The sequence below is a fragment of the Stegodyphus dumicola genome, chromosome 2 (genome assembly GCF_044657685.1).
Source record: "Stegodyphus dumicola isolate Sdum_Otavi_A_Nest chromosome 2, ASM4465768v1".
NCBI lineage: Eukaryota > Metazoa > Arthropoda > Arachnida > Araneae > Eresidae > Stegodyphus > Stegodyphus dumicola.
The window spans coordinates 75,283,066-75,304,535 of NC_140769.1; the positions used below are offsets into that span (position 1 = coordinate 75,283,066).

Consider the following 21,470-nt stretch of genomic DNA (forward strand, 5'->3'; position numbering starts at 1 on the left):
TTTTGCGGAAGCTGTGAAAATGAAAATTTAAAATAATTCACTGGTACTTAATCATTAATTTTAGGCACAACAAAGAATTCAAGAGCTCTGTGGTAATCACGCTTGTTTGATATCACAGCAGTAAGTTTGGATTTTACCGATAGAGCCTTTCCATTTAAACATGAAATTGATATGTTAATTTTACTCCCTTTTATTCCAAGCCTATTAGCGAAATCATAGGTGAAACACGAACACTGACTTCCGCAATCAAGTAAAGCTCGACAAGCAATAAAATTCCCGCGAGAATCTTTAACATAAATAATAGCAGTAGATAGTAATATCTCCTTCGAAATCACTTGTGAAGCAGTTACAGACGAACCAATAAATTCCGAATTGTTTATTTGGTTGCAATTAGATAATATTTCAAAACATCTGGCGTCAGCGTTTAGCTCCGAGTTGTCTACAAAAGGGGGGTCAGAATTATTAGCCGGTGCTTCCTCCCTCCCCACACAACTCGCTATAGTAGCCGGTGAATGCGAAATGTCTTGAAAATGCAGTAAACTATGGTGTTTTTTCATGCATTTTGAACAGCTGAATTCTGAACGACAGTTCTTTGCAGAATGAGTCGGATTAAAACCCAAGCAATTAAAGCATAATTTATGCTTCTTAACAAATTCAAGACGTTCACTTACAGTCATTTTCAAGAAAGAATTACATTTATACCACTTGTGAAAATTGTTACTTTTACAACAAATACATTTAAAATCTTGACCTTTAACATTTGACACCAAGGCAGTCACCGTTTGAATAGGTTGACCCTTTTTCGCATTAAACGCATTAGATGACTTTGACGACTGCAAAGTTCTAGCATGATTTTTTAGAAATGTAATAAGCTCAGATAATTTAGGTAACTCACTTGTTTTTGAATCTCTTTTCCACCAAAGACGAGTGGAAACATCCAATTTTTGCAGCAAAATATATGCAAGAAATGTTTCTGCGAATCCCTCTATTTTTTGGTCTAATATTTCCAAAGACCTTACACTTTCATTCACTGTGTCTACTAATTTTAAAATAGAAGACGGGCTTTAATTTTGTATGGGAGAAATTGACATGAAACGCTTTATCTGGGCGAAAACCTGATCACGTTTATTGGAGTATCTCTCTTCTAAAAAATCCCAAGCAATTTTATAGTTATTGTCACAAATTGTGACTGATTGAATAATCCTAGCTGCTTCGCCATGAAGCGATAACTTCAAATACGAGAGCTTTTGGGAATCCGATAATACATTATTATTATGAATGCTTGAAATGAAAAGATCCCGAAAGCTTAACCAATCTTGAATATTTCCACTAAAAGACGGCAAGTTTAATTTAGGTAATTTCATACCTTCTGCACTGGTATTTTCAATCTGTACATTACTTGCATCTTTAGCACTAAACTTTGACATTTGCCGTTTAACCTTAATCCACAAAGTATCAATGCTCTCTTGAATAGTTTGCTGTTCAGTTACATATTTGTCAAACTCTTTTTCATCTACTACTACAAATAATTTATCAAAAATCTCTGAACACTCCTCATTAAATTTTGCACATTTATTTTCAAAACGTTGTAACTGAAATTCATCACAAGTATATTTTTCGAAATCTGAAGTTGCTTTCGTTATACTTCCTTTAAAATGTTTTTCTTAATTAAAAATGCTTCCATAATTAACGTTAATTAATAATACCGAACATATATGAGCAAATTCACTTACCTCCGTTTGAGGTAATCCAAATGAAGCCGCACTAATTTTTAATTATCTTGTTGAATGCGAAGTAACATATCACACTTTTTTATCAATTTAACACTTCACCTTTAAGCTTTTTAACCAGCACTTTATCCACAGGAACTAATCTTCCTACCGGGTTGCACGGACCACAATATGTTCGAGAACAAAAGTACTCATGAAATACAAACACTAGGATTTAATGAACTGTAACTTTATTCCTTTTAACTTCTGTTTGGATGGACACTCTTGCCATCGTATAGGTGCACCTCCCAGCAAGCAATCAAGCACTAATGGCCGCTGGCTAACCACGTTGCTGTTTTCTCTCATCGTGGTTGCCAGATCACTTCTGCCTTAACAGTTATGAAACTACATTTTTCCTTTAAAATAATTGAAAAATAGTTCTACATTTTTATCACATCATTATATAATAGAAGGGTAAAATTACTGTGATTATAAAGCCTAGATGGAGCGTGTGATGGCTACATTTCGGAAAATGTCAATTAGTTTTACGTTAACTTTATAGTTTCACGTTTTCGGTAACATATTTCCTAATATTCATTAAAAAATATCTTCTAGATTGAAGCTAATTTTCTGATAAATGATAAATGATGCAAAAAATAAAATAAATAAATAAAACCTTAAATAAGCCCTGATGAAAGGTTAAATAAAATAACCCGGATTGAAGTCTTGAATAAACAATAAAGTCGTTAGCTTTTTTTAAAAAATATGTTTGCAGTGAAGTTCAGAAATCAAATCTTTTAATTATAAATAAATTAAATTTTCTAATTCTAAATAAAGTACTTTTATTTCTAATTTAAGTCCTTAATTAAATATATAAAAAATGCAATTCATTTACGATTAATCTGTGATGCATTTACAACTAACTGAATCTATATGGGCTCGAACTCTGAGGAATCCTTGCGTCTGCAGGAAACACCTAAGTGACTATTCCCGTCACTGCGACTGCTACAGAAATTTAATTTGGGACACACTTTTGTGATCGATAAAACTTTAAACACTGTGCACGGGAAAGAAATACCTAGTTTAGTAGCGACTAAACTTCCTGATCTGGACAAAGATTTGTGCTTGTCATTGGCCCAGGCCTTTGCCATCTTGCAGCTGACATTATGCGTTTGTCCAACACCGTCCTAGGTTTGGTGGCAAGAGTTTCGGGTATAAATGCAAGGATCTCATACCTTTCTTTTCTTAACATCAACGTATCGAGGGAACATCCGACTGCAAAGACATTATACATTTACAATCATTTATGCCTTCCCTAGGTTTCGAAACCGAGCGCAGCCGACACTGCGAACCATTATACCGATCACCGATCCTAGCGGCAGAAATACTTAGTTCATCTCACTGAAGCTAGTTCCACTGCACGCGGTATTCACTTCTCTGGAGAAAGTGTTAATTGTGAAATATGCCTTAAGATATTCTGAAAGCTATAATTTGAATACCTAAATGCTAGAGAAGCTATAATTTTCAGTATATACTAATGCTTTGGAGATGCCACTGAGTTTTATTGACACAGCCATAACGTGAATTGCTTCGTGCTTTATGGTACTGGCATTCCTGAAGCGTATCTGTGTGTAAACATTTATATGAGGAAAATGTAAGCAGCAAGTGCAAACTTCATGATTGTTTGAGCTGTCAAGTGTTCATTAAGATGTATCGCTGAATTTTAATTTTCTTAAGCAAAAATGAATTCTGTAATCTAAATGGTCCTTGCCTGAAATGAATTATTAAAATTTCATTTTAAATAATTGTTTATCATTCTCTTTCTGTATATAGACTTACGTAGACTGTTGGGAAGAAAAACGACTATAGGTTACATTTTCTTTGCTAAGCAATATTTGTTTTACTTAGAAACTAATTTACCACCAATTATAAACTACCAATTATACCAATTATAAAATTTCTCTAACTCAGAAATAATATATTATGTACATTATTAAAGAATATGTTCATTATTGCGAGTATAACTTTATAGAAATCGATAGTTTTTCATATGGCTGTCGTAAAACAAGATGTAAAATAAGTCAAATATTTATAATAGTATTTTAATATGTCAAATACAAAAACGTCAAACATTTACTTGAAAATTCTTGAAGCTATTACAAAACAAATTAGCTGATCTAGATCCTTCTTCAATGTATATTTCGATGTAAATCATATTTTCTATAAAAATCAAATAGCAAACAAGCAAAAGTAACTTGTTTTTACAGTTACAGAAACCGTATTGGGCCCAAACAAGACTTGTTATTAATTTTTTAACTGACCTCCAGAAATTATTAATTGCTCATGTCGTAATTTTGGAGGTAAGAACACAGAATGTTTCCATTTAACTTACTTATTAGCAATTAGATAATAACTTAATTATTTATTAGAATATAACATTTACTTTTTAGCAACTGCATTAGCACATTGCATTAGGTAGTAAGATTATTATGTTATTCGGGAATTATGTCAAAAGAAAAATTTTGCATTCCTCGGGCTGAAACTGTTCTGTCAGAAATTTCCCTACCATTCTGAGAAACTCCGTAACTGGAAATGCATTATCAGAATAACGAATTAAAGAAATAACTGTAGTAAATTTCCCCACACATTTTGCATAAATTTCCTCACTAAAATATCTAGTTCATTTAATTATGTGCCGTATTTTTTGTTTACTATATAAGGTACTTTCTGCCGTCTTCCTAGCGTGCCTTCATGGTGTAGTGGTTCTGCACTCTGGGCCGGTATTCCAGAGGTCCGTAGTTCGATTCCCGGCGAAGGTGATTGCTCATTTTTCATCTTTACGTCTTTTCCATTTTATTAATGTCTCTACAGTGGCACTCGAGCTAAAAGGGTGTTGGATGATGATTCTCCTCACCCAGGATCTGACGATTGGGTCCCCTAAAAAACCCAGTCGCCCTTTAAAACGGGGAGTATGTAAGGTATTTTCTCCCACCTTCCTAGCGTGCCTTCATGGTGTAGTGATTCAGAGGTCCGTAGTTAGATTCCCGGTGAAGGCAATTGCTCATTTTTCATATCTCCGGCTTTTCCAATTAACCTAATGTCTTTACACCTAAAATATTTTTTTCCTATCAATTGTGCACATTTTTAGCTCAAACTCTCCCTATATCTTGTTCAAATGTCTAATCGTTGATAAAATACTTTTTATTCATCCACTCAAGTTCAAATACTCTTTTTTAAACTTGTAGTAGATGACGCTTGATGTTAATACAGTTTTTCACATATTAAAATCAATTCCTACTTATTCGCTTACCACCATCAGCTTCATAAATTAAAAATGAAAAAATGTTAATCATGTTAATAAAAAGTAACTAAAATAAAATTTTCCTTTGTTGACCTTAGTAGGAATTGATTTAATTTTTTTTATATTACTTGTTGTTTTGCAAAATACCCAACCTACTGAGTAAACATGAGCTACTCAAAGGTATTTTAATTAAAATGGCATTCAAAATTAAGAGAATTTTCACATTTGGACAAGTATCTCCAAACTTGTAGGGCATATTTTAATGAAATGCAATATGGACCTAAGTTACTATAAAACAAACTAGAACAGCTATACCAACAGCCATGGTATATGTGTATGATGGTGCTTACTGCTCATCGTCACAAGATGTTCTGAAACAAAAACTGCGAAGTCAAACAAAAAAGAGGCTAATAGGGCGTATTCTTCCTTCTAAGAAACTCACAGCTCTCGCAGCATAATTTCATAATGGAAAGGAAGCAGTTTATTAGTGCCTGTGACAGTCGGTCACACTCTTGAGCAGCATGGGTTTCAAGTCAATAAGGCATCTACAAGGGGGTGGCGAGTTGCAGTTCCGAGGGGATGGCGAGTTGCTCTTTCTCAAGAGCGTTCCAGAAATGTTTTGTAGAGCATAGCTATGGAGGGCTAGTTCAACCGGTTAATATCGTCACTCACACACAAGGCTAGGTCCGTGTGTATGAGCTATATGGCTCATTAAAAATTATTTGAGCCTCAACTTATAATGTATTTTCTCCTCCACCCTTTCTGCGTGTCTTCGTGGTGCAAATGGATAGCAATCGGGATGTTCGATGTTTGAATCCCGGAGAGCGGAGTTCACATTTTTCACGTCTCCTGCATCGACAAACTTAATGATTCTACAAACTGAACCCCTAAAATTGAGAACATATAGTACATTAGGTGGTTAGATTATTATACTATTTAAGATGTATGTGAAAAGTTACATTCTCCGTTATCAAACTGTTCTGTTTAGAAAATTCCGTACCATTCTAAGAAGCTTCGTTACTGGAAATGCATATCTTAGTAACTCTCTTAATAACCTTAGAGCCATAATTCATTATTATGGCTCTAATATCTCATTTCTATTTGTAAACCTGATATTTCTGTATGCTTTACTTTTACACACAAGAACGCCTATTTAGCACAGTGCACTAGTAAAATCGCCTTGGTACTAAGCATCAGTAAGGGACCGTTATCATCACAAATGTGCCTAATTCAGCTTAACCACTGATTCTAGACTTTCTTTCATATGGAGAAAACCAGGGACCACTACTTATTCTCCAGCTTTCGAGAAAGGGTCTAGTATGCCAACGGTGTTTTGCTAGTCAACGCAAGCATCATATTGGATGGGCGCACAGACCTTCATATCTTTGACACAGGCTGCATGATTAGCTGCGAAGTATAGAGAAGATAAACACGCTAATGTGACAATCAAAATCGTAAAAACAACCTTGTATTTAGCGTAAGTATATTGAAACACTCAATCGATTTCGAGGGCAGCTGAAGGTCTCTCCTCATCAGGAGAAAGAAATACCTAGACAGAAGAAAAATAAAGGAGTCTCAGAAACACGTGGTTCTTATCAGCACTGCACGGGGTTATAACCGGAATTAAAATCAGAGTTACACTGGCCGCCTACTTTTACTGAGCCAGGCTATCTGATCAAATATATAACACAAAGGAAAAGAAAATTAGCGAAGTTAAAAATAGGGAGCGAGGGGCAACTGCACCTTCACGCTCAAAATCTGAACTTCGAATAATGGAAAGCAACCACTGAACGAATTTTTGTACCCTCTGGTATTACCAAACGTGAGGAGGTAACGCCATCTATCGGCAAAAATAGTTACTGAAATTCTACTATTTAATTACAATTCTTTTAAAATTCTGCTATCTTAATTCAGTTACTAGCGGTACCAATTGCCTATTAGACTCATAAAGTGCATCATTTCCAGTACGAAGTCACGTTTTTGGAGCATTGGAACTAATAGAGGGTATCATAACCGCCCCTATTAGAATCTTGTTGTTCGATTTTGCAAACTCTATTTTAGGCCTTCCTGCGTCGATACACCTTATGCATGATCATACGTGTGTACTATATCAGTTATTTGATATATCTTTTATGTGATATCAATTTATGTCTACATCAGATTTCGTTTAAATCTATCCATCAACTCTGAAAATAAATTACCAAATGTGAAAACTGCTTTAACTTTTAATGTCAATGTATATTAAACTTAAATCACAGATTTCCGTTATTAAGTTTTATTTTAGGAGAGAGGAGAAATTTTTAAAATTATTTCTTTAGACGGTATCTAGAGATGATTTCATGCACAGATTTACCTCGTAAATGTCTTTAAGAAGAGGAACAAAAATATGTATGTTAGATATGCGTTCGTTAGATGTACTTTTCATAAAATTTCATTAACTGTAAATTATTTTAAATGATATATAATCGAGCCATAATTTGCAAATTTTAATATTCCATTACATTACTATGCGTAAAAGTTTAAAAACTCAGTGTCGTTATTGGTAAACATAACAGTTAAAGTTTTCTATAGATAGTAATCTAGGAAAAAGTCTTCAAAGTTAAATATTACTATTATGACAAAAAGATAATAGTAGTGTTTCCATATTGTCTTACAATATATAGAATTATTTCTGTGATTAGCAGGTATTATCTGAAGTCATTTAAATTTGTGTTGATTGGTTAAGAAAGGATAACGTTTTGACTCTTTTTTATTAATCTTTGGAAAGGGATATATTTTAGGATAATGCTTTCTTGCCATTGAAATTTCATACAGAAGGTTATGGTCGCTTTGGCTAAAATGTTATGTAGGACTGGGACAGAAAACTTCAAATGGAAAAAAATATATGTAATTATATAAATTTTATTATTCATACATTATATTTGGTTTTTATGACTCCTGTGCGTTTTCAAGTAACTTTTCAAACATCTTTTGAACTACTCCTTTGATTTTTCGAGCTGGTGTTTACTGTAGAAGGTTTTACGTACAAAATCTTCTTGTGAACTACACACGTAATGACTGGAGTGGACAATATCTGGACTAAGTAGACGTATGAATATTGAGTAGTCTAAAACGTACTGACGGTTTTGCTCACAAGATAGCGTCCCAAATCTCAGGTTGTATGAGTCGCAGCGAATCAGGCAAAACGTTTTTGAACGTGTTTGAAACGTCTTTTGAAGCTAGTAGATGTACAGAAAATGTTAAAATCGTAAGGTATTATGCCATGCAGATGAGTGAACTGTGCTACATTTTACAATTTTATTTTGATAAAACACAAATGTTGCCCAGTCCTGTGAAGAAATTTGTGTTGTTTATGGACAAGATAAATTATCAAAAGTAACAGCTAAAAGATGGTTCAGTCACTTTCGGTCTGGAAATTTCGATGATCAGGTTGTTACTCTGATGCTGAAGACTATCTTTTTGAGATGATCAATATGCTCTCCAAGATGCTTCAAGATGCGCAGATGCTTTAAGGTGCTCAAGATGCTCCTCGAGAGGATCTTTGCTGCTTGGCGCCAGCTTCTTCACGAACTTATGCCATTAGGCAGAACGGCAGACTCGAACATGTAATATCAACAATTAGATACACTGCACCTAGCAATTCAAAGGAAACGCTTGGAACTTGTCAAGAGAAAGGATATTGTATACCATGCTGACAACACCAGATCTCATGTATCTTTAATAACTCGTTAGAAATTCAGAGAAATTGGCTCGGGTGGAGGATTAGGTTATTTAAAATTTGATGGCTCTAAATTCCGTTGTTTGTTTTTCAAAGTGCGAGAGAACCATGCATGCTTTCATGCAGATTCTTCATTATTTGATTTCTTTAAATATAATACAGGGCGATGGTGACAACAGTTTGCAAAGTGAAACGAACATTTATAGTGAAACAAAGCAAAATGCCGTTTCGAAACTAATAGCTTTTATGAGCTGCCGCTCCTTTGGGCTAATAAAATAAATTCACAATAAATAAGAAAATTTATGCAGAACTAGAAGTAAATTAAAAAAAATAATTACTATGAAATACTAGCACAATTAATTATTACAGTTAAATACAATTTTTAACAGAATAAATGCATAAAAATTATTAAAGTGTTAAAAGTGTTTATCACTGTGATGTATTATGAAATATCATTGAAATAAAACTCGTTTGCAGAATATTATGCTGTAATATTCATACATAATTTTAAAAAAGCAGTACAACTAAGAATTTTAAACAAAAACTTTCAAAAATCCATTTTTTTTTTTTTTTTTATTTTTTTTTTTTTATTTCAGTATTTTTTACCTATAAAAAGCATAAAAATTCTAAGAGAAAATTGTTTGTTTCAATTTTTCTATTAGTTCAGATTTAAAATATTCTTTTTTAAAAGAAGTAGATAAAAATTTCCTTACAGTATAGGAAAAGCTAAAAAATATCCAGACCTGAAAGCATGCAACAGCTTTATAATTATTTATAACATTAATTATGCTTCATAAACATGCTAAATTTTTAAAAATCAATCTCAGTTTCAAAAATAAAAATATCTAAAAATTCTAAGTTGGGAAATGTGGCGCTATCACCAGCTTTTTCTTGAAAATTATACGCGCTGCAGTAGCCAACTATTGTAAGTTTCTGCAAGTCGTCCCTACTCCTCCGGATGTAGTTAAGGTGACAGCCGGGAATGAGGACAGCTAGGGCAAGAGAGAAAAACCCATTTGGGTTTGGTCTATTTCTTATAAAGTCCATGAGTGAGCATAAGCAACAACAACAATGCATTGCTATTGACTGTTCACGCTAAACTTCTTATTATTTAGCAGTGGTGAGACATACTTTACCAGCATTTTCAGTGCACCATCTTTCACTTCCCTTGGTTAAAGATTAAAACTTCTACTTCGAGGCTTTTTAAACTACCTTTGTAGCTGATATTCTTTGATAGCATTTGCATAAACTAGAAATTGCTTCCGGAGAGTTTCGATCGAGAAGAAACTCATGAAACATTATATGCGGAATATGCAACTTATATAACACAATTTACCTGTGAATAAAATTAATGAAATATTAATAATTGGAATTGAAGAAGAAAGGGCATGGTATCAAGACTATAATACATTATCTATAAGCCGACCAGACGGTATAGTGGTTAGGGAAGCCTGACTGCGATACCGCAGTGACTGGATTCGGATCCCAGAGAAGGCATGGATGCAATTGTCTGTTCCTTCATAGGAGGCAAAGGTGGCCCACCTATTAGATGCCTCCATAATAAAGAGACCGCCACATCTGGCCTTAGGAGTGGTCGATGCCGACATAGGCAAGTACCCGCATTTGAGGGCAAAATATTTATAAAGATTACGATTGAAGTATTACTTTAGAAAGTTTATGTGCACTTGAATCTTAGCAAAATATACTATATTACCTTCTAATCATTTTGATATTTCTAATCATTCATAAATTAATGACGATGTAGAGACATTAGATATTTTTTGGAAGCAGGCAAGATGAAAAATGAGCAATCGCCTTCGCCGGGAATCGAACCGCGTACCTCTGGAATACCGACCCAGCGTGCAGAACTACTACACCACGAAGACACGCTAGGAAGGCGGGAGAAATACCTTATAACGAATTGCCGAAATACGACGCATTAATCTAAAATACCCTTTCAGAATGAAGATACTACAGTAATCTAGGCGGATGATGGCTTTTCACTATTTTCTACTCTAGCAAGAAATGATTAAACGCCATCACCCTAAGCTCTCATCATGCGTAAATGGTGGTTATCGAACTTGCCTTTCTTGAAAGTTGTAATAAGAAGCTTATTTTTAGAGTTAATATTAAGGTATATTTTTATATGTAATCCATTTTCCCTTGCTTTCTGACTACATGTCCTTAATCACTTATCGAAACTGAGATGAAAGTTCTAAATTGGACTACAGCGTTTGCTCGACCGGGGGAAATACGTGGGTAGTAATATCAATTACATCTCCTCAAGCGATGGACAAACATGCTATATCTCAGAACTTGATTCTAATTTTATGGTTTATATTTATATTTGATTCTAATTTATTTAAGTGCTTAAAATTTGATTTCATGGAAGAAGTAGAAATGAAACGCAGTAAATTTGAACTAAATTTTAGCAGGCTGATAAGCATGACGAAATATTTTAATGATATTTCGAACCAATTCCGTAGCCGTGTATATATTGTCCCTGTGCAGGTCAATAATATATTAATACCGTTTTTTAAAAACTAAGATATTTTGTTTTATTTAAAGTTAACGACACGTTCTGTACTTTTTTTTTTTTTTTTTATTGAAAATTTTAAATCCTTGTGCACCACATAGTATTACACAAGGCTTACAGAGGTAAGTAAAAAAAACAAACAAACAAACAAATACAACAACACAACACAAAATAAAATAAACTTACAAATTCACAGATGATACGTAAGAGATAAATTTAAAGAAAGCCATTTTATGTTGAACAAAAACATGAAGAGGGGGAGGAAATGAAATATTCACAGAGTTTAACTTAGAAATGAGTTCCTTTCGTCCTTCCTTGAGCTTTGAACAATAGAACAACAAATGTTCGACATTTTGCACTCCCCCGAAACTGCATGAACACAAGTCTGTACTAGATAATCTAAATCTCTTCAGATATGAATTGAATTTACCATGTCCAGTTAGAAATTGAGTAACTTCAAAATTGCAGAAAAAGTGTTTATTATTCAGTCTGTGAGGAATGGAAGGAAAATATAGTTTAGTCAAAGAGGCAGTAGTAGAATTCCTGTATAGTTCATTCCACTCGAGTATTGTATCATCCCTACTTTTGTTCTTGTAAAATGACTTAGGAAGTATCATTGGAGTAATTACTTGAAGATGTGTAGCTTGTTTTGCCAACCAATCAGCCCGTTCATTTCCTAGATTTCCAGCGTGGCCACGTACATGAGAAAAGATAACATCAACACCTTTATTATTAAGGTCTTTAAGAAGAGCATGGGAAGTCACAATTAATTTATTATATGAGAAGATATTCCTAAGAGAAAATAAGGATGAAAGAGAATCAGTGCGAATAAGAAATTTAGCACTTAGCGAACAGTTGTTAGATATCCACTTAATTGACTCACTAATGCACAGTAATTCGGCTTAGAAAACACTGCATTCATTGGGAATTCTAAAGAGTTTGTATTCCAGTTCAGAACCATTATGGAAAATGACATAAGCTAATCCAACTCGATTATTTATTTTACTGCCATCTGTATAACACACAACAGGGAAATTATCATCAACAGAATTGTCATAAATGATAGTTTGAATTGGCAAACGATTGGCAGGATGAGGAAGATCTTCAAACAACACCTTGGCATCGAACATAAATTTGCTGATGGTATCTTTAAACTTTTTGTCATTCAAAACATGAAGGTCAATCGAAGGAAATCCTGAAATTGCGAAACAGGCTTCATAGCTAATTGTTCTGTAGCCACGCACAACTCTTAGTAAAATTCTTCTTTGAATTCTGCGAAGTATACGGGAATTAATCTTCTTTTCTAAAGCTGTTCCCCACACTCTAGAAGCATAGCAAATAAAGGGGACAATACCCTGCTTATAAATCATATCAATAACATTAACTTTTAAACCAAAAGTATTGCAAGAGACACGATTAAGTCCTCTAAGTATATTTTCACACTTATTGGATAAATACATAATATGATTTTTCCAACAAAACTTATGATCAAGAATAACGCTTAAATATTTAATTTCATTCACCGTTTCGAGTAAGGTATTATCCAAGTACAGTTGTTGGTTTGTATAGCTGACATGCTTTCTTTTAATTATCATAATTTTAGATTTATTAGGATTGAATTCCAATTTCTGTTCTCTGGACCAATTGGAAATAATAGTAAGGGTGTTTTGAGCCGTATTAAAGAGAGTAATGGGACACTTCTATTGAAAGCAAATTAGTAGATCATCAGCAAAAGCAATTGTTTTACAACTCGGACAATGTGAGAGTCTATTGAGTAGATCATTCATAATTAAATTCCACAATAAAGGTCCGGAAACCGAGCCTTGAGGGCAACCTCTTTCCAAAATGCGGGAGGAAGAAACGTGGCCAAGGGAGAGCAATGCAGATCTGTTATGCAGAAAATCTTTAATAAGGTGGTAAATATTACACAGAATACCAGCTTTCCTTAAAAAAAACAAGTATCCCAGGACACCAGGCGTGGTCGAAAGCACTTTTGATATCAAGAAACACTAAAACTGTGTGTAAATTTCTCTTCTTACCTTCGTCCACTATGTCTTTTAAGTACAAAAGAGCCTCTTCACAACTCTTATGAGGGGTAAAACCAAACTGTGCTTTATTTAGCAGTTTTTTATTATGCAAGAACCAGGTAATTCTATTAACAAACAGCTTTTCTAGGCATTTTCCTAAACTGGGAAGAAGACTAATGCAAGTTATCTAAATGCGGGATACGAGGACCACTATTCTTAGGGATTAAAACGACATTCGCTGTTTTCCAGCAACGAGGAAATGAACCAAGCCTCAGACAAGTATTGAAGATTTTGGAGAATAAATTTGGAAACATTCTATGAACTTGCTTCAAAATTTCGTTTGAAATAGAATCAAGACCAGGAGCTTTATTGCATTTAAGTTTTTCTATAACACTATTAATTTCTGACATAGTAAATGGAGGATCTGGATTAGCAACATAATTTAACGAAGCTTCAGCCCTAATCATTCTATGAAACGAATTATCCGTGCTAAAATGGTCCGTGGGAAAGCTTCTGTTAAGAACCTCGTTAACAGTTTCTTCAAGCGACTTTGTACAATTACCAGATGGGAGATAAATTCCACTGACTTCAATTCCTTTCATAAAATTTTTCTTTATACCATTCGTATATATTTTTTTCCAAACATTCCTTTCATTTATACTCATTAGGAATTCTCTCCAAGACTTAAGCTTTGCATCCTGGAGCTTTAAACTGTAACTATGCCTTAAGTGAAGATATTTTTGTTTATATAACGCTCTAAGAGTAGGGTTACGATTTCGTTGAAACCTACGTCTAGCAGCGTTAACCTGTTTTCTCATACAATCGATTTCAGTAGTCCACCAAGGTACCTTATGAACCCGTGACTTTTTTAGAGGCATGGAAGCCTTAGATGCGTTATAGAGAATCGAGACAAAATTTTCTAGTCGAGAGTTTAATGCATGCTTATCCGTACAGCACTCAATAAACTGCGAAAACTCATCAATCGACTGCTTACATGTATTGTAAAAAATATTCCAGTTAGCTTTCTTTACACTGAAGACAATTTTGCTGTTTTTTCTGTCATAGGAAGTGTTATTAGAAGCTACAGAAAGTTCAAACTCAATCGCACAGTGATCAGAAAGGGATTAATAATCTGGTTGACACCAACACAAAATATCTGCAAGAAGATCAGATCCCACAACCGTAATGTCAATATAGCTTGAACCTTGAGTACTACAGAAAGTAGGACCACAGTCTTCGTTTAGGACGAACAAATTATTCATACTTAAAAATTCACAAAGTTTAACCCCTCGAGAATCTGAAACTGGACTGTGCCAAATTTCAGATTTGCTGTTGGCATCCATAGCCCAAATCAATCTATTACAATTTTTTGAAGCTAATGCTACATTAATTTTATGCAGATCCAAGTCGATATTTCTATTAGGTTCAAAATAATAGGAAAAAAAGATAAAATCTTGAGTATTGAGAGTAACATGAATAAACACCATATTATAATCAAGATTATTAATATCAAGCAGAGTAGACAGCTTTTGATTTCGTACAATAATAGCAGCTTTAATGGTATCACTATTAGCATCAAAGTAAACCCGGTAAGAGGAAGGCATGTTGGGAAGAGAGCATTTATAAGAGTGAGGCTCCTGAACAAGAACGATATCAATGTTAGAATTTTCCATATTTAAAACAAGCTGCTGAGTAGCCATTTTCGAACGATGAAGATTAAGTTGAATAATTTTAAGAACAGAAATGGGAAAGTTAGCCATAATTAATTTGAGAAATTATTCTATTCTTCATAAAAATGTGAGAAGGACAATTTTCCGAGAAAGGCTTATGGCGTTTGGGCTTCCCTGCTCCGAGGAAACTTAATCTCACCTGCTTGACATCAACTTTCTTGTCAACATCCTGGATTTTGCTATTATAACGAATGCAATTTACACAAGCTTGGGTTTCTTGAGTTTGGCAGTGCTCACTTTTATGTTCTTTTGCACATTTAAAGCAAGCAACAGAATTTCTGCAGTTAGCTTCTTTGTGATTATAGCCAAGGCATTTAAAGCATCTATTTATTATGATAAACTTTTCTACTTTACAAGCCGACCACTCAAAATGCAAATACCCCAAAGGTAGGCATTTTCTGTATAGCTCGGGTTTCATTTCGACAACGATATGCTTTGAGTTTTGGAATTTTTTAAGAGTAAAACAGAATTTCATGTCATTAATACATTCATTACTATAAAAAATGTCAGGATTTTGATCAAAGAGAACAGTTAATACATCTTTATCATCAATTTCATTTGGCACATTTTTAATAAGTAGAGCAGGATTTTTCTGTCTTGGAAGAGAAGAAATTAGTTCAGGTTTGTTGTTGATTTCATCTTTTAGTTTATCACGATCAGTTGAGGAAGAGCATTGCACTAAAATTCTGTTATTCGAAATCGTCCTAATATTTTTTATACCTAATTTCTTTTCTGTCGGATTAATTTTTTCCTTCAAAAGTTTTTTAACATCAAGGGATGTAAAGTTTTCCAATCCAGCAGCTGCCGAAACAAGCAAATTACAATCATTTGACTGTTTGTTTACATTTTCTCCCCTAGATGGCGATACCACCTCAGCATAAGAAGGTCTCATAACAGAGGTCTTCAAACTTGCCACACAAGCTTCGCGATAATTAGCAGATTGTAATCTTTCAAAATTTTTAATTATAAGAGATTTTAACTCACCCAAAGCCGTCCTAGCATGTTCACGCAGCTCACCGTTCATATTACATTTAGATGCAAGTGCTGTGTTGATAGTATCATAATGTTTTTCAAGAGACGTGTAAAACGCGTCAAGCTCTTTATCCGCCATCTTGAATCTTCCTATATCGAACGTTCTGTACTTAACTGTGTATTAATTTACTTACTTGCACAATTGCATTTCTGCATCATAACACACTTAAACCATCGATAGCCAATAGAATAGCAGTTATAGCAGTTTAATCTTGTAATGTGTAGAGAGGTTAATAACGTTTCTCGCTTCTGTATTGTTTATGTCAAATTAATGTTTAACAATATTAAATTAACAAATGAATCAATTTGCAATAGCTGTAGTGTTACGTTACCTTGATAAATTTCATTAGTCCTTTACATCAATAACAAAAATGAAACTTTTGCTTTTATGTATTTTACTTCCTTTTAAGAGAGAGTAATTTTATTTAAATGCTGAGATACGTTTAAATACGTATTATGCATGTTATATTTAAGAAAAAGCCGACTGAAAAGAGTGCTAAACTCCACAGATTACAGTTTAATTCATCACTTCTTTAAAATTTCGGAGAGTTTTTTAAAAAAATACTTTAAAAACTATTAAAATCTTAAGATCCAAAACAAACTGCAGTCTGAACTCGGTACGCAGCTTTAAGTTTAACACACGAAACAATTGTGTGCTAAGCAGTTACATTAAGCTTACTGGTTTAAAAATTAGTTCGCATATAGTTATAAAACATAAAATCTTATACTTAAAATGAGTTGCTCAAAATGGCGAAGCTAAATGATAGGAAAATAAATACCTGTACTAGTTAGTCATAAATTAATGGAAATGTGTAAAGAGTAGATAGACTTAATTATTCAAGAAGAAACTATACATTTATTTCATTATCTATCTTATGGAAAAAGCTTCTAGCATATATTTACTTCAAGTGCCAATGTTTTCAAAATACGAAATCCGCGAACTGAAAACAAAAACGCCTTGAGAAGTTTAATAAAAAAGTATAGAAGGAGTTAACATTTTTTCGTATTGTTTTTCAAATCAATTTCATTGTTATAAATCTTATAAACAGTTTTATTTAAGCTTAAGCAAAGCCTCATGACGTCGTGATTAAAATTTTCCCACTAGCGTTTTTTAATTCAAAAATACATCTACGACTTTACCTTTTCTTGTTTTTTACTCCCTCGCTTGCTGCTGGACCCATGCTTTAAACTTTAGAAAATGAAAACAGCATGTAGAATTAAGTTGTATATGGTTTCATAACAATTATTGGAATAAAATATAGGAAATGTATTACAGTCCTTTTTAAGCAACACTCACTAGTGACCATGTGGATAAGATCGCTGAACAGTGCTTGACTCGGGTTCATATTCCGATAAACGACTGGATGCATGGTGTTTTCGTTGTTTTTATCATATATACAATAACAAAAAAATAAGCAATATTCGTTTTTAAAGTCCTCTACGAAGCCACCTTCTCCTTAAATTAATAGCCTTACATGCTATATCTTAATTAATTAATTTAATCTTCTCAAATAAAATGGCCTATGGAAAAAGCAATTTAACTTTTTTCCAATAACAGGTAGGTTTGTATTTATAGATGTCAAAACAATGCCATCATGAAGAAAAGAACTTATTTACATGTAACATCTTTCTCCATTTCGGACATTTTCGGCTTTCGAAATCGCACAATGTTCTACATATTATATTTCAAACAAATCTTTCCAGTTTTAAGCATAATTCTAACGCTAATGATTTAAATGGTATAAGTATTTCTGAAATATTTCGCATCATTTAAAAACGTTTCGAACGAATTTAAGGGAAATATAAAAATTGCAGCGATTCAGATAATTCTTTATTGAAATCGTTCGCTGTAATTTATTAAACTCAGAAAATTCGATTGAAAATTTGCTGTAGCATTTTGGTTCCAAAATTGAAAGTTTAACTAAATTTTTTTAAAATATTCATAAATCAGTCTACAAAAATCAGAACAATTTCTCGTCTTTTTGATACCTTTAGAGCTCTTTCAAATTTTCAGTTATCACTTTCTCAGCACATATTTCTCTAAATTTTGAAGCTTAACTTTTAATTTTCAGTTATTTATTTTTTATTATTGATATACAAATATATTATTATAAAATACTATACTATTTATTATATTATTAATGAATTATTTATTATATTATATTATTAATGTATCATAATATTATACTATATTATTAATATATCATTATATTATACTATATATATTATTAATATATTATTACGCACCTATTTATTATTATAAAATATATTGGATTAAAGTAACATTGTGCGAGTTATTGAACATTTTTGGCTAAGGGGGATGAATAGAAAGCTATTTCTTACATTTTCGGCTTTCTAAATCGCACAATGTTCTACATATTATATTTCAAACAAATCTTTCCAGTTTTAAGCATAATTCTAACGCTAATGACTTAAAAGGTATAAGTATTTCTGAAATACTTCGCATAATTTTTAACGTAACTGTTTACATTAGAGTTCTTCTATTACATTTATATTCAGTATTTATACGTGGGATCTGGATGACCTAATTAAAGTATTGATTGAGCTGTAATTCGTGTAATTTATCATTTAAAAAGGTACAATGTAACATGAATTAAGAATACTGTTAAACAAAACCTTGATGTCTTTTATTTACTCTTTTATTATTTTGTAAACTTAAATTCTTTTCCGTTTTAAACTATTTATTTTAAACTTTTTTCTTCATAAATTTCTTAAGACTGCAAATCTTTACGAGATGACAATTTAAAGCTCTTAATGTAAAAAAAACTTTTAAGAACTGGAATATAATATGTTCTGCTTTGTTTTGTTGTTTTTTTGTTTATTTATTTTATTTATTTATACACAGACTGGAAAAAACTACAAAGGTTCCGTAAATTTTGTGAAAATCGCTCTTCATGGAACTAAACAGAGACCTCAACATATGGCGGGAGGACTGAAAAGATACGTTGATCAAGACGTAATGGAGAGAATCTTGGATAAAACCCCGGTGAGAATTTAGCTTTTTAAATGCATGTTTTTTATAAAAACCAGTAATCGTTATTTTAGAAGAATAGTTATTGCGTTCGTTTTCACACATCGAAATGTGTTCTTGATTTAATATAACCATGTAGCAAATGAAAATCACAACGGTATCACGGCTTGACTAATTATCTTATCACTTCTAAAGGATTTGCATGCCTTTTAAAAATTACTATTACAAGCACGCCGTAAGTCAAATCAGATACATCTAAATAAACACATATTAGTTTTAAACAAACATGTTCACTTTATTATCATCTAATATCTAATATAAATAGATAATTACTGCGATTCTTAGTCTGACAGCGCAATAAAAAAACTTCATGTCACCATTTATAAGCGCAACGAGCTTAATTCGCTAAAACTCACCTATTTTACTTTCATCCTTATGCAAAGTACCATCCAAGTAATTATGTTTACCAAAATTAGTGTTATCTAACGACAGATAATTCTTTGTACAGGAGATAATTTGTTGTATTAAAAGCCACATTTATAGGTAATTAATCAATCCGTCATATTCCAACCTCTTTTTGAAACACTGTATTTCATCCTTTATTTATTTACATCTAATGTAAATGAACAAAATGAAGAGAACAGAAAGAAAAGCAAATGAAAAAGCTCTGTAAGAGTGTAGCATTTCATTGTGCGAGCGAGAGGCGCACATAACTTGTTACATAACCTGTTCTGTTTACGTCGCATCTTCTATCTCGCCTCACAGCTCATTTGCGGGTGCCGGAGTAGAAAGACGATACGCAATGCTCCCGGTACGAGTCTCATTCCTGTGTGCATAATGAAATATATTTCTTATATCAAATTCTGTTTCATTCACATCCAGGAGCCAGATAAACCAATAGTGACCACCTTTAATGGTAACCTCCTTCAATAGCTTTGAGGGATGTAGATTTACACTCATGTCCATAAATTAAGGATAATTCGGAGTCATGCGGAAATCGAACTCTAAAATAAATATATCACCTGTAAAATCACTACACACATCTTCAAGAATCATATGCAAATTTCAGGAAGTAACCAGATGACACCGATGGTACGTCAGAATGACGAGAGTGTAAGAGAGTGATATATAAGAAATACAGGTAAGGAAGTAAAATTGTTCGCAGGCGCTTTATAAGCATTTCAGTGCAATAACCGAATAGTTATGACACAAATGACGCATTTGGATGATTTTTTAAGTGGTAGAATTATCGGACGTCTGCAATGTGGGCGTACCCAACTGGAAGTATCAGACGAACTTGGAATTGCCCAGAGTGTCATCTCCAGGCTTTGGCAACGATTCCAAGATGATGGTAATGTGAGTAGACGTTACAGCACAGGTTGGCCCACAGTTACAATGCCGAATGAGGACCGGTATTTGGTAGTCACTGCCAAAAGAAACAGGCGGAGCACAGACTCAGACCTGTCTCGTAAGCTCTCTTCAGCCACTGGTACGACAATTTCAAGGCAGACCGTGTACAGACGCTTAGCGCAGATTGGTCTATATGCTCGTAGACCTGTCAGATGCGTTCCACTTACTGCAACTCACTGTCGCCTGCGGTTAGTCTGGAGTAGAGAGCATGCATTATGGACACCGCAACAGTAGACTTGTGTGATGTTTTCAGACGAGTCCCGATTTAGCTTGCAGTCTGATTCTCGGCGGAATTTCATATGGAAAGCTCCAGGGACCCGTTACCACCAAGAAAACATAATTAAAAGACACCATTACCGTGGTGCAGGACTGCTCGTTTGGGGTGGAATTATTCTGGGTTCCAGAACTGACCTGCATGTTCAAATTGGAACCATGACAAGTCAAATTTATCGGGACGTCATTCTGGAACAACATGTACGTTTGTTTCGGGGCGCCATGGGCGCACAATTTGTGTTTATGGATGAAAACGCCCGTCCTCACCGTGCAAACATCGTAAGCGAATGCCTTCAATCGGAGGATATCACCCGTATGTACTGTCCAGCATTCTCACCGGACTTGAATCCAGTAGAACACGTGTGGGACATGCTTGGCCAACGAGTTGCATCCCGTCAACCTCCTCCTACATGTCTACCGGAACTTCGGAGAGCATTTCCTTTTGAGTGGTGTAATATCCCCCAAGATCAGGTCGATAATTTGATACTCAGCATGCCTAGGCGTTGGACGGACTGTATTGCATCGTCTGGGAGACATACAATGTACTAACATTCATACCAACCAATATTGGTTTTTTGTAATTTGCTCCAGGGAGAAAAAAATCGCTAATTTTTTAATAATATCAAACATATAGCATCTTTTTTTTTGCTCTTTACCTTTTGTTTAATAAATAAGCTTTACAAATAAATCAAATTTGTTTTGCTTCTAACTCTTCCTTTGCCTGATTTTTCATTATCCTTAA

The 21,470-nt window shown here is 33.7% G+C and overlaps 1 protein-coding gene across 1 annotated transcript in view; it reads left to right on the forward strand.

Moving 5' to 3' along the window:
• Nucleotides 1–21,470, forward strand: part of LOC118185696 (neuroendocrine convertase 1-like) — a 172,772-nt gene that overhangs the window by 147,436 nt on the left and 3,866 nt on the right. The window contains exon 14 of the mRNA XM_035355583.2: nt 18,920–19,060. Within this exon, the coding sequence (XP_035211474.1) occupies nt 18,920–19,060 (141 nt within the window). The remainder of the gene's footprint in view (nt 1–18,919; nt 19,061–21,470) is intronic.